The sequence below is a fragment of the Mixophyes fleayi genome, chromosome 1 (assembly GCF_038048845.1).
Source record: "Mixophyes fleayi isolate aMixFle1 chromosome 1, aMixFle1.hap1, whole genome shotgun sequence".
In the NCBI taxonomy this organism is placed as follows: domain Eukaryota; kingdom Metazoa; phylum Chordata; class Amphibia; order Anura; family Limnodynastidae; genus Mixophyes; species Mixophyes fleayi.
In genome coordinates this window covers 44,370,234-44,382,788 of record NC_134402.1, presented here as the reverse complement: position 1 = coordinate 44,382,788, position 12,555 = coordinate 44,370,234, and the positions used below count along the sequence as shown (strand labels likewise).

The 12,555-nt window shown below is 41.1% G+C and overlaps 1 protein-coding gene across 1 annotated transcript; it reads left to right on the top strand.

Moving 5' to 3' along the window:
* The first annotated feature begins 2,407 nt into the window (after nt 1-2,407).
* On the top strand, nt 2,408-4,815 carry FGFBP1 (fibroblast growth factor binding protein 1). The gene is made up of 2 exons (XM_075188968.1): nt 2,408-2,484; nt 3,503-4,815. Exon 2 carries the CDS (start codon nt 3,521-3,523, stop codon nt 4,214-4,216), a length of 696 nt encoding a protein of 231 aa, XP_075045069.1. The 5' UTR covers nt 2,408-2,484; nt 3,503-3,520; the 3' UTR covers nt 4,217-4,815.
* The last annotated feature ends 7,740 nt before the right edge of the window (nt 4,816-12,555 follow it).

Here is a 12,555-nt window from a genome sequence, read left to right as displayed (position 1 = left end):
CAAAGACTCGCATGGGGAAACAGTGAAAGAGAGTGGGGATTGGCTGCAGACTTTGAGTAGCATCTACTAATCAATCTAGCCTGATCCAGAGAAATGTTAAAATATTAAATATACATTAATAAATACAATACATATAACAAATATGAGATCTGATTGGTTGTGTAATGTGCAAATTGTATAGCTATAACACAGGAATGACTGATATCCATAGCAGCCATCAATATCATGTAAAATTCAGAAGCAACAGCTAGCTAATAAATGCCAGAAGAGATTAACATCACTTTGCATGAAAGTTCCCACGTGGATACCAAGTACATTTTTATATCCATAAGCAAATCATTTTTCAGATGAATCAAGAAACCATACACAAATATATACCTGTACACTGGATTTTATATTGAAATTTTGAAACTTGGAAATCATTATCAGAATTCTGCAAGTGGAATCTTCACATTTCCCAGCAAGTGGCAGAATGAGACTGCCTGTAAGACAGACATGCAGGTGCCGGGGATGTAGAGGTAAGAAAGAAATAGAAGGATTCTAAACATATTGCGTGTTCCTGAGTTTCCCTTTGCATTGATGCAACTTCCAGGTGAACATTGGGGATATCTATAAGCACACATACCATACAAAGGGTATTGAATGATACGTTTGAAATGTGTTCTTTAAAGCCATTCATACTCAACATGCAAAGAACACATCAACCCAGCAAAAAAACAGATTTGAGGAGCTGTGAATGAGCGGGGGTGAAAAAAATCAGCAACCCCTTTATCACGGGGAAAGAGAACACCAGACACTAAAATGCTGATGTCTGAAAAGAAACACATACATGGTTTATATTGAACAAACATGTAATAACAAGACTTCCATAATTGCATATCTGCATGCCGTCCCTAGTATCCGGAGAAAGTCACAGATTCTTCTAAAGGTTAATTCCAGCTAATAATGTTTTTAGATGACATCACCCATCCCAGTGCCATTTATCTTAATTCTGTAAGCTTGATGGAAGACTCTGCTATTACTTTCTGCACAGACTATGTTAAGATGGGAAATATTTGAAATACAAAAATATGCTATGATTATTTCCAGTGGTCATGTCACATTTGACTGTATTGTATTGATTTGTACAGATGTCCCAGATTAATAACAGATCATCCATGTAAATGATATTCAAATATCGGCAAATATGTCATTAGATATATAGGACCTCATTTAGAGTCGGACGCAAAGTCTGATTTAGGCGCAGCTAACCAAAAAACACTCCCACGCATGTGCAGAAAGCTCCAAATCCGCCTGCATCTTGGACGCAATTAACACTTGCGACTCACTACGAGAGAATGGGAGGAACGCGCAATTGTGAAGGCGTGACCATGTAAATGCATCCTAGTCGCAGTGAGGAGCGGACGCAACACTCGGCAAAACAGAGCTAAAGCTGTGTGGCAGGAATTAGGTGGCACAAGCGTTAGCTAGCTGCAGGAACTGCTCGCAGCTCCATAGGGTATTATGAGCGGGACACAACTGTGGTTTGCTTGCAACTCGTAATACCCTACCAAGCTGCGACACACTCCCACTTCTACACTCCTTACACGGACTTTGCTTCCGGCTCTAAATGAGGTCCATAGAGTCACTGTGGGATGTATTTATCAAGACCCTGCTAAGTTGGTGATTTTCTATTGCTGCCTAACGCACCATTTATCATTGAAAAACCAGGTCAGCTGAGCAATGACTGGCAGCGGTAAGAGGAGTTTTATCACTCGTCAGAGCATTTTTTATTGTGCATGGGCGCTGGTAAAGCCATCCAGAGATGGTGGTAAGAGGACAGAGGTGACATTTCACCGGACAGACCCGGGGATAGCAATCACCGGCGACAGACGGCAAAAGCAATCATCCAGAGTGAGGGCTTCATCAATAGGGAAAAGTCCTAAATAAAGCAAAACTCCCGTTTTTACTGAAATGAAAGCTTTTTTATAATATGATAAATAAACCCTTTTCGTTGCTTTTTAACTCCTAATTTCAAACAACCAAACGTAATAAAAACGACAATACTAAACAAAGTAACAAAATAAAAACTGTTCAAATAAAACCCAGCTTTCCTGCATGGTCAAGCTGCCTGTATTGTGCACAGCCCGGAAAGTGCTTATGGTGGTGGAAAGCCAGCATGATAAAAGAATTCCTACAGCAGCAGCAAAGCAGGTAATTTGACATAGAACAATTACAGAACAAAAGGGAAATGCAGTACTACGTGGTCAGGTAGCACATATTATGAAATTATACATATAATGAGCCCTAGCCTATATCCAGGAGGTGTGTCACACAAAAGTCTGTTGGAACAAATATTGTAAGACTGAGTCATAATCCCTTCCTTAGGTGTGTCCTCTACACTTTATAAATACCTCTCATTTACAACTAGTGACACATGTGACAACACACTGCAACAGAAGACATCCAAGAGGAAACTTAAAAGCTTAACACTCCTACCACAAGGTATGCCCAGCCATTCTTCTCTTGAACCACTTTTAGTTTCTAATTGTAAATGACATAATAATGCTGTTCTCTTTAAACTGATTGACACAATATAAACTGTTCATTTTTTAAGCAACTATAGAAGGTTTGGTTCCACCATATATTGTCCAAATTGTATATAAAACTTAATTTACTATTATAATTTAGCAGCCGACTGAAAGCATTCACAAATATTTGTTTTAAAGATACTTTAACTTGAGATGAGAAACACACAATTTTGTTATAAATCAGCAATAAGAGATCTCAGATGACTTCATATGGTTTTATTTGATTGTATGTTTCTTTGACTGTATGTTAAAGATCCTAAGGTTTACTTCATATAAACCTCACATGCTCTATAGGTTTATTGTTCCTTTAAATGATTTCAGTATCACAGGGTGAAAGGACAGGTTACGCTGTCTAGACTCTACACAACATATGTGTCAATATTTAGGTCTCATTCACACAGCAGGAGTGTATATTGAGCTGCATTCATTATGCTAGAATGCCTGTTATAAACTTCATTCATTTATATATTAAACACATTCTTCAATACTCACTGTAGTGTGATACATAAAATATAGAACACAGTGGTGTGTCCGCTTCATTGATTATAGAGGACATGTTTAGCAAAGAGACCTATGATCTCTAATCAGCCGCATAAGCTAACCGCACTGCAAGTAAAACAAAATGCTCTTGTCTTGGCTCGTGCGCAAGTGCCCTTACGATGCATCTTGATGCTTCAGAGACCCTTTTCCAAAAAAAATTAAGGATCCCACAGAGATAACATTTTCACTTCCAGACTGGTCAAGGCGGATGGAAGATATAACTCAGTAATAAAAGGTCCAGCAGGTGTAGGAGGTGTGAGCACTAATAACTCCTGAGAGTGATCATGGTGATTAAATACTGATATAATATTGACTTTACGTACCATATAATATAGGTGCCTTATGAATTGCAATAGTTATGTTCATCGCTGTTTCATTTCTGCTTACTTCAGGGACACAAATAACCCACCATGAGGCTGAAGAAGATTTTCCTCCTAAGCGTGGTGATCATCCTTGTATCACAGACCCTCCTGGTTGAAGGAAATAAACAGAGAGAAGGAAAGAAGAACAGGGAAGGAACTGCAGAAGAAAAGCCAAGAGGGGCAGCCAAAGAGGAAGGAAAACAATCTCCCACCCGTAATGGTAAGGGGAAAGGGTCAAAAGGCTCGCTTCAAGGCAAATTTGTTGCCAAAGATAAAGCAGACTGTGTTTGGTCCGTATCTGGTACTGAAACTATGGTTCTAAACATTGACTGCACTAATGGGGAGACTAGAGTATCCTGCACCTTTGGGGGAACTCCTACAGCATGTCCAGGATATGCCGGAAACCAGAAGAACTACTGGAAACAAATCACTCGGGCTTTAAAAAAGCAGAAAAACATCTGCCAGGACCAAAAAGCTGTCCTGAAATCTAAGGTATGCAAGTCAGGACCAAAAGAGGCGCACTTGAGTTACATCATCCACAGAGTGAAAGCACCAGAACATGGACACAACAACCATGGACAGGTTAGACCAACAACTAAAATCGACACCAATGAGCGTAGTAAAGAGTGTATGGAGGACCCAGAAATCATCGAGGCCCAAAGAGCAGCCAAAGAATATTGTGGGGACTCGTGGGGTTCACTATGCTCCTTTTTCTTTTCAATGGTGCAGAGCAAAAATTGCTAAAACCTTGTCTTTCTTGTGACTTATGCTTTTTTTTATCAGTGCTATATAAATGCATAGGTATTTCAATGTAAGCTCAAAAGGCTTTCAGTGATTCATATTGCATATCTTCAGAATCATTTATGGCTTAAGAATTTATTAAAAAGAAATGCCTTTTTGATTTGAGGACTGGAAAAACACAGTGCTCCCCATTCATCAGTACTATGTACTTTATATTATTTTATATTTTTTTTATTAAACTTTTTGGTTTTTGCTAATGATGGGTTTTTCATTTTGAATTTACTGTTTAGTTTTTATTGTAACTATAGTTCAAATATGTACAGTATGTAAAAAAAAGGTATGGCATACAGTATGTACTTTTTGCATGTCTATTCCTGAGGCCATATATGTCCTTATAGCCATCAGGAAACTAGACCATATATCGGTCAGGTTTCAGAGGCTCGTCATCATATATGTATATTTAATTGTTTGTACATTTTTCCAAGTTTACGTTCATATCATGTGGTTTGTAAATAAATGTGCTATAATATTGAATATAAAGGATACAAATGTTATAGGAGCTGCGCATGTTAATCCACTTTTTAATGCTTTTCTAAATAAATTGTGTACCAAAAATAAGTGTCAATTGCACAATTTCATCTACATTTGGGTGTTAAGAAATTCTGTTTTAAAAGCAAAGTGTTCTTACTGGTAATTTGCTTTATAAAAACAGCTAAGTGGGTAACTTACCCCATATATCCTCATACAATAAGACACTGTATCACATCTGACTGGCCAATATAAAAATATTTTTATACAGCTTTTTAAACATTCCAAGTAACACTATAAGATGAGGAGTGATAACTCTCACGCTGTGTACTTGCATGCAGCACTTTTTTTTTATAAATCAGCAGAAAAACAGAACATGTCAAAAGACGGTAATTATACAGGGAAGTGTGGAATCATATTTCATCTCTAGAACAAGCGGCTAAGAACACATAGTTTAAATCATTGTCTTGTTTCTACTATTGTTTCCAGGTCTTGAGTTCAATTGTACTTTTACCCTTTGGTCTGTTGCACGCTGATTAGTAAGTTATTTCAAGCCCTTTGATGCAGCGTATTGTGAAAGAACCTTATTCTGAGGTCGTCAATTGAGATTCAATAGCTCTTTCAAGTGAGCGTCTTACAAAGAACCAAATTGAAGGTATCACCCAAAGGTGTAACTGCTGACATAACAGCCCATGTTGAGCTCTGGTTACCGGTGTCTGTTTTTTAATTTGAGACTGTCTGGCTTATTGGCTTAGACAAGTGTTATGATTTGCCACTGCCCTCCCACTGAACGTCCCCATGCTCTCTGCTTTAAAAATAGGCAGAAGCGGGAGAGAGGTGGGTACTATGCCACTGTGGCTGCTGTTGGCACACAGCTGCAGCTGAATAGGGGTCAATACTTTGAATGGGGGTCAGTACATGGTAGCGTAAGCAACATGGCAGCATGAGGCTATTTCATATACTCTCATATGTCCCCATATAGTCTCTCTACTAAATAATACTATACTGGCTATCTCTAAGGCTCGTCAGGATATATTGGCATACCGGCTATATAGGCCATACTGGCTATGTGCTGGCATGGGAGGCTATATGGGTTAGCTGGATTATATTGGATAACTTATGACTTGTGAGACTATAGCGCCATAATGTCAATATGGAAGCGTGAGAGGGTATATGTAGATATATAGTGCAAATGAAGTATATTGCCAATAATAGCAATATACTGTACACAACATAAAAGGGATTAAAGAGATCTACACCATGAATCAAAGACTGAACCGTGGCTTTTGGTTTTTGGTTTTGGCAAAACCACCCTCGCGTGTGTTTTTGGCTTTTGTTCTGTATTTTTTAGAAAAATTGCGAAAATCACATAATTTTGTTCTTTTTTTGTCCCTACATTATTATTAACCTCAATAACACTAATTTCCAGTCATTTCCAGTCAATTTTGAACACCTCACAGGTAACAACATTATTTTCATACACTTTTGGCCAAAGACTGCATTGAGCTGGCTGGTTACTCAGGGCCACCTTAACAACTTTATGGGCCACCGGGCAATGCAGTGTACCGGGCCCCTATGTTTCATGTAACCAGGGAGGGAGCCGGATCACCGCTAATGTGACCGCAAGGTTAGTATTTAAAAAAAAAAAAAAGGATTCGGACGGGCCCCCCTTGCCTGCAGGGCCCCCTACACCATGAATTAAAGACTGAACTGTGGCTTTCAAAGCTGATTCAGACATAATTGTGGGTCTGGGAGAAAAAGCTTAAGAACCCCTGATCTATACAAAACAATGGTTATGTATATGTTTCATGTAACCTATATAGTAACACACAGCAGCTTATATGTAGAGCTTCTATACATCCCATAGTTTCTGTTGTTCACGACAAGGACAACAGAGGGCTAATGGAATCTGCAATAGGTCTCCTAAGTTGAAATGGAAGGTAAAGTATATATGTCCCAAAACATTTTCCACATCTGGGAGTAAATGTATCAAGCTGAGAGTTTTCCAGCAGGTTTGAAAAACCAATCAGATTCTAGCTATCATTTATTTAGTACATTCTACAAAATGATAGCTAGAATCTGATTGGTTGCTATAGGCAACATCTCCACTTTTCAAACCCTCTGGAAAACTCTCAGCTTGTTACATTTACACCTTAGACTTCCACAAAAAGACAAAATTGGAAATTAAAAACTGTGTAACTTCCCAAACTTATTACAGTAGTTACAGTCAGACAATAATACAACTCTTTATTTTCCTGTATCTCATACACCTGTATGGTTTTTCAGGGGATTTCCACCTACTTATCATTATCGATAAGTCAGTTAGGCACAAGCTGGCACAAAGAGAAATTGGAATGCCATTGATAAACATTTCTTTAACCACTTAAGGTCCCCATGCTGTCTGCTTTATAAACAGCCATAAGCTGGAGAGAGGTGGATCCTATGCCACAGTGGCATCTGATGTTACACAGCTGCAGCTGAATGGGGGTCAGTACCCTGAATGGGGGTCAGTACATGGGCGGGTAAGCAACATGGCAGCATAAAGCTATTTCAAATACACTCATATGTTCCCATATAGTCTCATATGTCTTTCATAATTCTATTAATTAGTACTATATTGGCACACTGTCTATCTCTAAGACACTCAGGCTATATTGGCATACTAGCTATATGGGGCATATTGGCTATGTGCTGGCATGGGAGGCTATATGGGATAACATTTTGAATCTCCTTCTTAGCCTCTAGGTGATTAAAGGATTCTGCATTGGTCTACTCTTCTCTAATGAGCCAGATATAATGAGTTCCCAGCAACCTCCAGGAGTATCTAAGGTGTGCTAGTGCAATGGGGGTTGCTGGAACATTTTGAGACCAGTCCATGTCCATTGCTGCTTTTGATTGTGAATCTGATTTGTTCTGAAATTGAATTTGATCTGAACTTGCTGTGGCTTAGTCATTGTCTTAGTCCTAGCCTGTGGTCTTGTGCCTTCTGTTTTGTTTAGCTCTGTGTCTTATGTGTCCTGGTTTCCCTCTCCCATTGTTTTGCCTGTGCTTGCCTTGTTCTGTTATTGTTGCTAACCCCTTGTTTGTATGTTTTGGTCCTGTCACTCTCAGCTTGTCCATATGTACAATGTGTTAACCAAGTCCTAGGGGCTCAGAGGAAGTTTTGAGAGAAAAGGCAGGTTATAGATGCAAGTACACAATGAGCTGGGAACTCAGTTGTAGTAGTGGTTTGGGTGACAGGTAGAAAAATCAAACATTGTATTGTTGGAACTTGACATCTATGCAAAACAGCCTGTTCCACCACGAAACACAATTCATGGAAAAATTTGCTGCAACTTTACTGATGTAATAGACCCATCTTGTTCATTCATACTAATTCCTGCCCTGGGATTCTGTCCTCTCCCAGTTATTGATCAGCGAACCCCTGCTGATCATCATAGTTTTAAAGATAGAAAAGAAAATGTCATTACAAAAATGTTAAGTTCCTAGAACAAAATTAATTTCGAAAAATCATTTTTTTATGTTTTAATAGCACCTCAATAAGGAATCACAAATTTGCTTCACACAGCAAAAATGATATATGATATGAATTAAAATGCTGAGTGGTATATAATATCCCTTCATTTGTCTAGCTGACAATAAACTTATCATACAACCCAAATGTTCTTCTTGTGCAGAACAGCTATTTAATAGGCACAGTCACATATACCACATGCACATATAAGTTGCTTATAGAGCATACTTACCTACTTTCTTCAGCTCCCTTCCCGGAGCCAGACAGTGGAGGTGGGCGTGAGGGGGCGGGGTGGCCGAAATCACGTCATTTCGGGAATCGCGGCGTTTGGGATCTAATTCTGCCCACTTCACTAGGAAGTGGGGCACTTCCTAGTGAAGTGGGCAGAATTCGGGAGATTGCCACACTCACCCGGGAGTCCGGGAGACTCTTGCAAAATGCGGGAGTCTCCCGGACATTCCGGGAGAGTTGGCAAGTATGTTGTAGAGATGTTCACTGACCCCGGTGTTTTGGTTTTGGATCTGGATTAAGTTCATGTTTTGGTTTTGGCAAAACCACCCTCGCGTGTGTTTTTGGTTTTTGTTCTGTATTTTTTAGAAAAATTGCGAAAATCACATAATTTTGTTCTTTTTTTGTCCCTACATTATTATTAACCTCAATAACACTAATTTCCAGTCATTTCCAGTCAATTTTGAACACCTCACAGGTAACAACATTATTCTCATACACTTTTGGCCAAAGACTGCATTGAGCTGGCTGGTTACTCAGGGCCACCTTAACAACTTTATGGGCCCCCGGGCAATGCAGTGTACCGGGCCCCTAAAAAAAAAATATATATATATATATATATAAATAGTGTGTGTGTGTGTGTGTGTAAAAAAAATATATATGTATGTAAAAAAAAAACGTGATTATATATATAATCACTTTTATATATATATATATATATATATATATATATATAGGGGCCCCCTTAACTTACCTTAAGTCCGATCCTCTTCTTTTTTCTGCGCCGCTGAGTCTCTTCTGCCCTCTTCCGAGCTGTGGTTGCAGTGAATGCTGGGCGTGACATCACGCCCAGCATTTACTGCGAGCACAGCACGGAAGAGGGGACCAGGGAGGGAGCCGGATCACCGCTGATGTGACCTCAAGGTAAGTATTTAAAAAAAAAAAAAAAAGGATTCGGATGGGCCCCCCTTGCCTGCAGGGCCCCCTACACCATGAATTAAAGACTGAACTGTGGCTTTCAAAGCTGATTCAGACATAATTTTGGTCCTGGGAGAAAAAGGTTAAGAACATCTGATCTATACCAAACAATGTTTATGTATATGTTTCTTGTAACCTATATAGTAACACACAGCAACGTATATGTAGAGCTTTTATACATCCCATTGTTTCGATGTTTACAGCAAGGAGAACAGAGGGCTAATGGGATTTGTGATGGGTCTCCTATGTTGAAACGGAAGGTAAAGTACATATATCCCAAAATGTTTTCAACATCTAACCTTGGCCAAGAAGACAAGATGGGAAACCAGAAAATTTTGTAACTTCCCAAACTTAGTACAGTAGTTACAGTCAGACAATAATACAACTCTTTATTTTCCTGTATCTCATACACCTGTATGGTTTTTCAGGGGATTCCCACCTACTGTCATTGTTGATAAGTCAGTTAGAAGCAAGCTGGCACAAATAGAAATTGGAAAGGCATTGATGAACATTTCTTTAACTGCAGATCTTCACCTTTCCAAGTAGCAAACTAATATCTTATTATTTTATACTTTTCTCAGTTGTGCACATAGACTGTGAGTCTGATTCTTACAATATATGTCTTGTAGCTGACAATAGCCAGAGTGACTATAGCATTTTTTTTTTTACTTCACTTTCATTTATTGTCTGTTTAGTTTTCATTAGCAAATTGTTATTTTTTAACGAAGACATAATAAAAAAAGATATACATATTATCCTGTAAAATCTAATACACTGGTCTGCTAAAGTGAACATTCCCTTAAAATGTAACAGGTTATAGACAAAGTAATAGTAAAGCAGGTAAAAAAGTGAAATATAGACTACCTAAGGCCCATTGAATCCATGAGGTTCATCCAGAAAATGTATCAATGAACCTCATTGATAAAATTAAGTTCATTGAGATCCCAATCAGAGCAGCTTTCTCATGCTCTAACCAATCAGAGTGAAGCTGCTCTTGATTGGTTACTTGTGGACATGTTCAGGCAGGGTATTTAATGTTTCTACAGGGTTTTACAACACTGTTTTTTTTTAGATTTACAAGCGCCGGAATGCTCTGGCAGTCATGGGTATGTAGACACTTATAGTTCTCCAAGCGCCAGCATATCAAAGCAGTTTATGGCTGCCAGGGCTTGCTGCTGGTTCAGCAGTGCCACATACTAAAAATCTATTTTTTCCATTAAGCTGCTGATGATGATGTATCTTGATGCACTTTAAATAATCTTCATGTTGACGCATTCTAACACACTATTTTGAGGAACACGTATCTTCTCAAGATACGTGCAACTCAAAATAGCCACGTAATTGCCTTATTTTTGCACAATGCATTTTATATGCAAGTGTGGGCAGCAAATGGGTCTGACTTTAAATGGCCCCAATAGTTTCTAACAGTTTGTCAGGAGATTATTGAACAAAGTTACAAACTAAATTGCTGCGCTACAACGATTATGCTTGAAACTGTTTTTCAAAGAAGGTTTCCATTATATTTATTAAACTTACTTAATTAGTTTTCATTAGGAAATACCTGATACTTGATTCAGAAATCTGCAGCTGACACATTCTAAATATAAGGACAAGTGAGGCCTCATGGGACGAACGCACTTAAAGGGCGACAGGGTTTGTAATAAACCAAGCACTAACCTGAAGGATTTAAATTTGGGTGGGGTCCGACCAATGGTTGATCCAGGGGGAGGAACCTTGATGTATATAGTTGACTGCACTTCCTGGAATGTCCATTCCACAACACGAGATGCAGAGGGAGACCCTGGAGCGGAGAATCGGATAAGTACCCCTTTGTTTTCTGTTGCAATTCTTCCTCTGTTGCCTTTCCTGGTATTTCTTCTTACTACTGTCTCTTTTGCTCTTGTTTTTTTTCCACCTTCACCCCTCTTCTTTCTCCTGTCTGTTCCTGCCTCTCTCTCTCCCTCATTTATCCCCTCCTTCTGCCCCCACCTCCTCGTTTCCTTGTTCCCCCCACCGCTGTTTGCCTTTCCCTGTATCCTCTCTCCTCAGCCCTCCTCCGCCATGCCCCGTCCTAAGCGTACCACCTCCCGCCCTGCCCGCCTCAGATCTCTCTCCCCCGCTGGTTCCTCCCGCCATCTTGCCCCCGTTCAGTTCTCCCTGGTTCCCCTGAACCTGAGCGCTCGTCCCGCGGCCCTCCTGGCTGCTGCATCCACCTCCTCTGCCCGCCCATCGTCGGAACGCCGTCCCAGGTCCTCTTCAGGCCTCAGGGGACGTGCATCTGCCTCCCGTTCAGCGGCCGGGACGCGCATGCGCAGAACCAGGGCGCCATCGCGCCCGGCCGCGGCAGCCTCAGACAGTGCAGCGGGAGGGAGGAGGGGGGAAGCTGCGGGCAGCTACTATCCCCACGAGCCTGCTGGCATCCTTGTGCGGCAGGCTGATAGCCTGCACGGGCTTAGTACAGCGGCCCTGGTGGGTAGTTCACCGTCCAGCCATGTATCTGCACACAGGGACACATCCTTCATACAGTGTCCTATTACTCCCCCTGTGTCATCCCGGGGTATGCCCCCTCTCAGTCACAACCCTCCGGCCCTCCACCAGTTGCACTTTCCACCAAGCCCCTTTTTGCCCCACAGCGGGCGGGGCTCTGCATGGGGGTCTCAGTACGTTCCAGATCCACGGGCAACTAGGGGTGGGTACAGCCAGCCCCTGACTCCTGGCGGGCCCGCTAAACGAGTCAGTCGGGAACGGGGTTTCACTGGGGCGGATCCCTCGGACAGGGTTACCACACACACTTTCCCTGACAGGGTATTGCCCGTACGGCACTCCATGACCCGTTTTAGCCTATCTCCACCGGGGAGGGGTTTATGGCCGGTACATAGGGAATTTGTTTGGGATACTTCCCCTAGTGGCCCGGTTGGGGTACGTAGCCCTGGCGGGGACGGGGTTATTTTCGATTATCACCATGTCAGCTCGTCTCTATTTCCCCTCAGGCCCCCCCTCACCATGACACCGCCCGCTCTGGTAGCCACCGGGTGGGTTTCCCGCGGTACTCCAGCCCTTCCACGTCACGGCGGGAGGATGTTGGGGGGTTTCC

Bases quoted from the DNA above. Each gene is read 5' to 3' on its own strand.
- FGFBP1 (XM_075188968.1), top strand. From the start codon at position 3,521: ATGAGGCTGAAGAAGATTTTCCTCCTAAGCGTGGTGATCATCCTTGTA.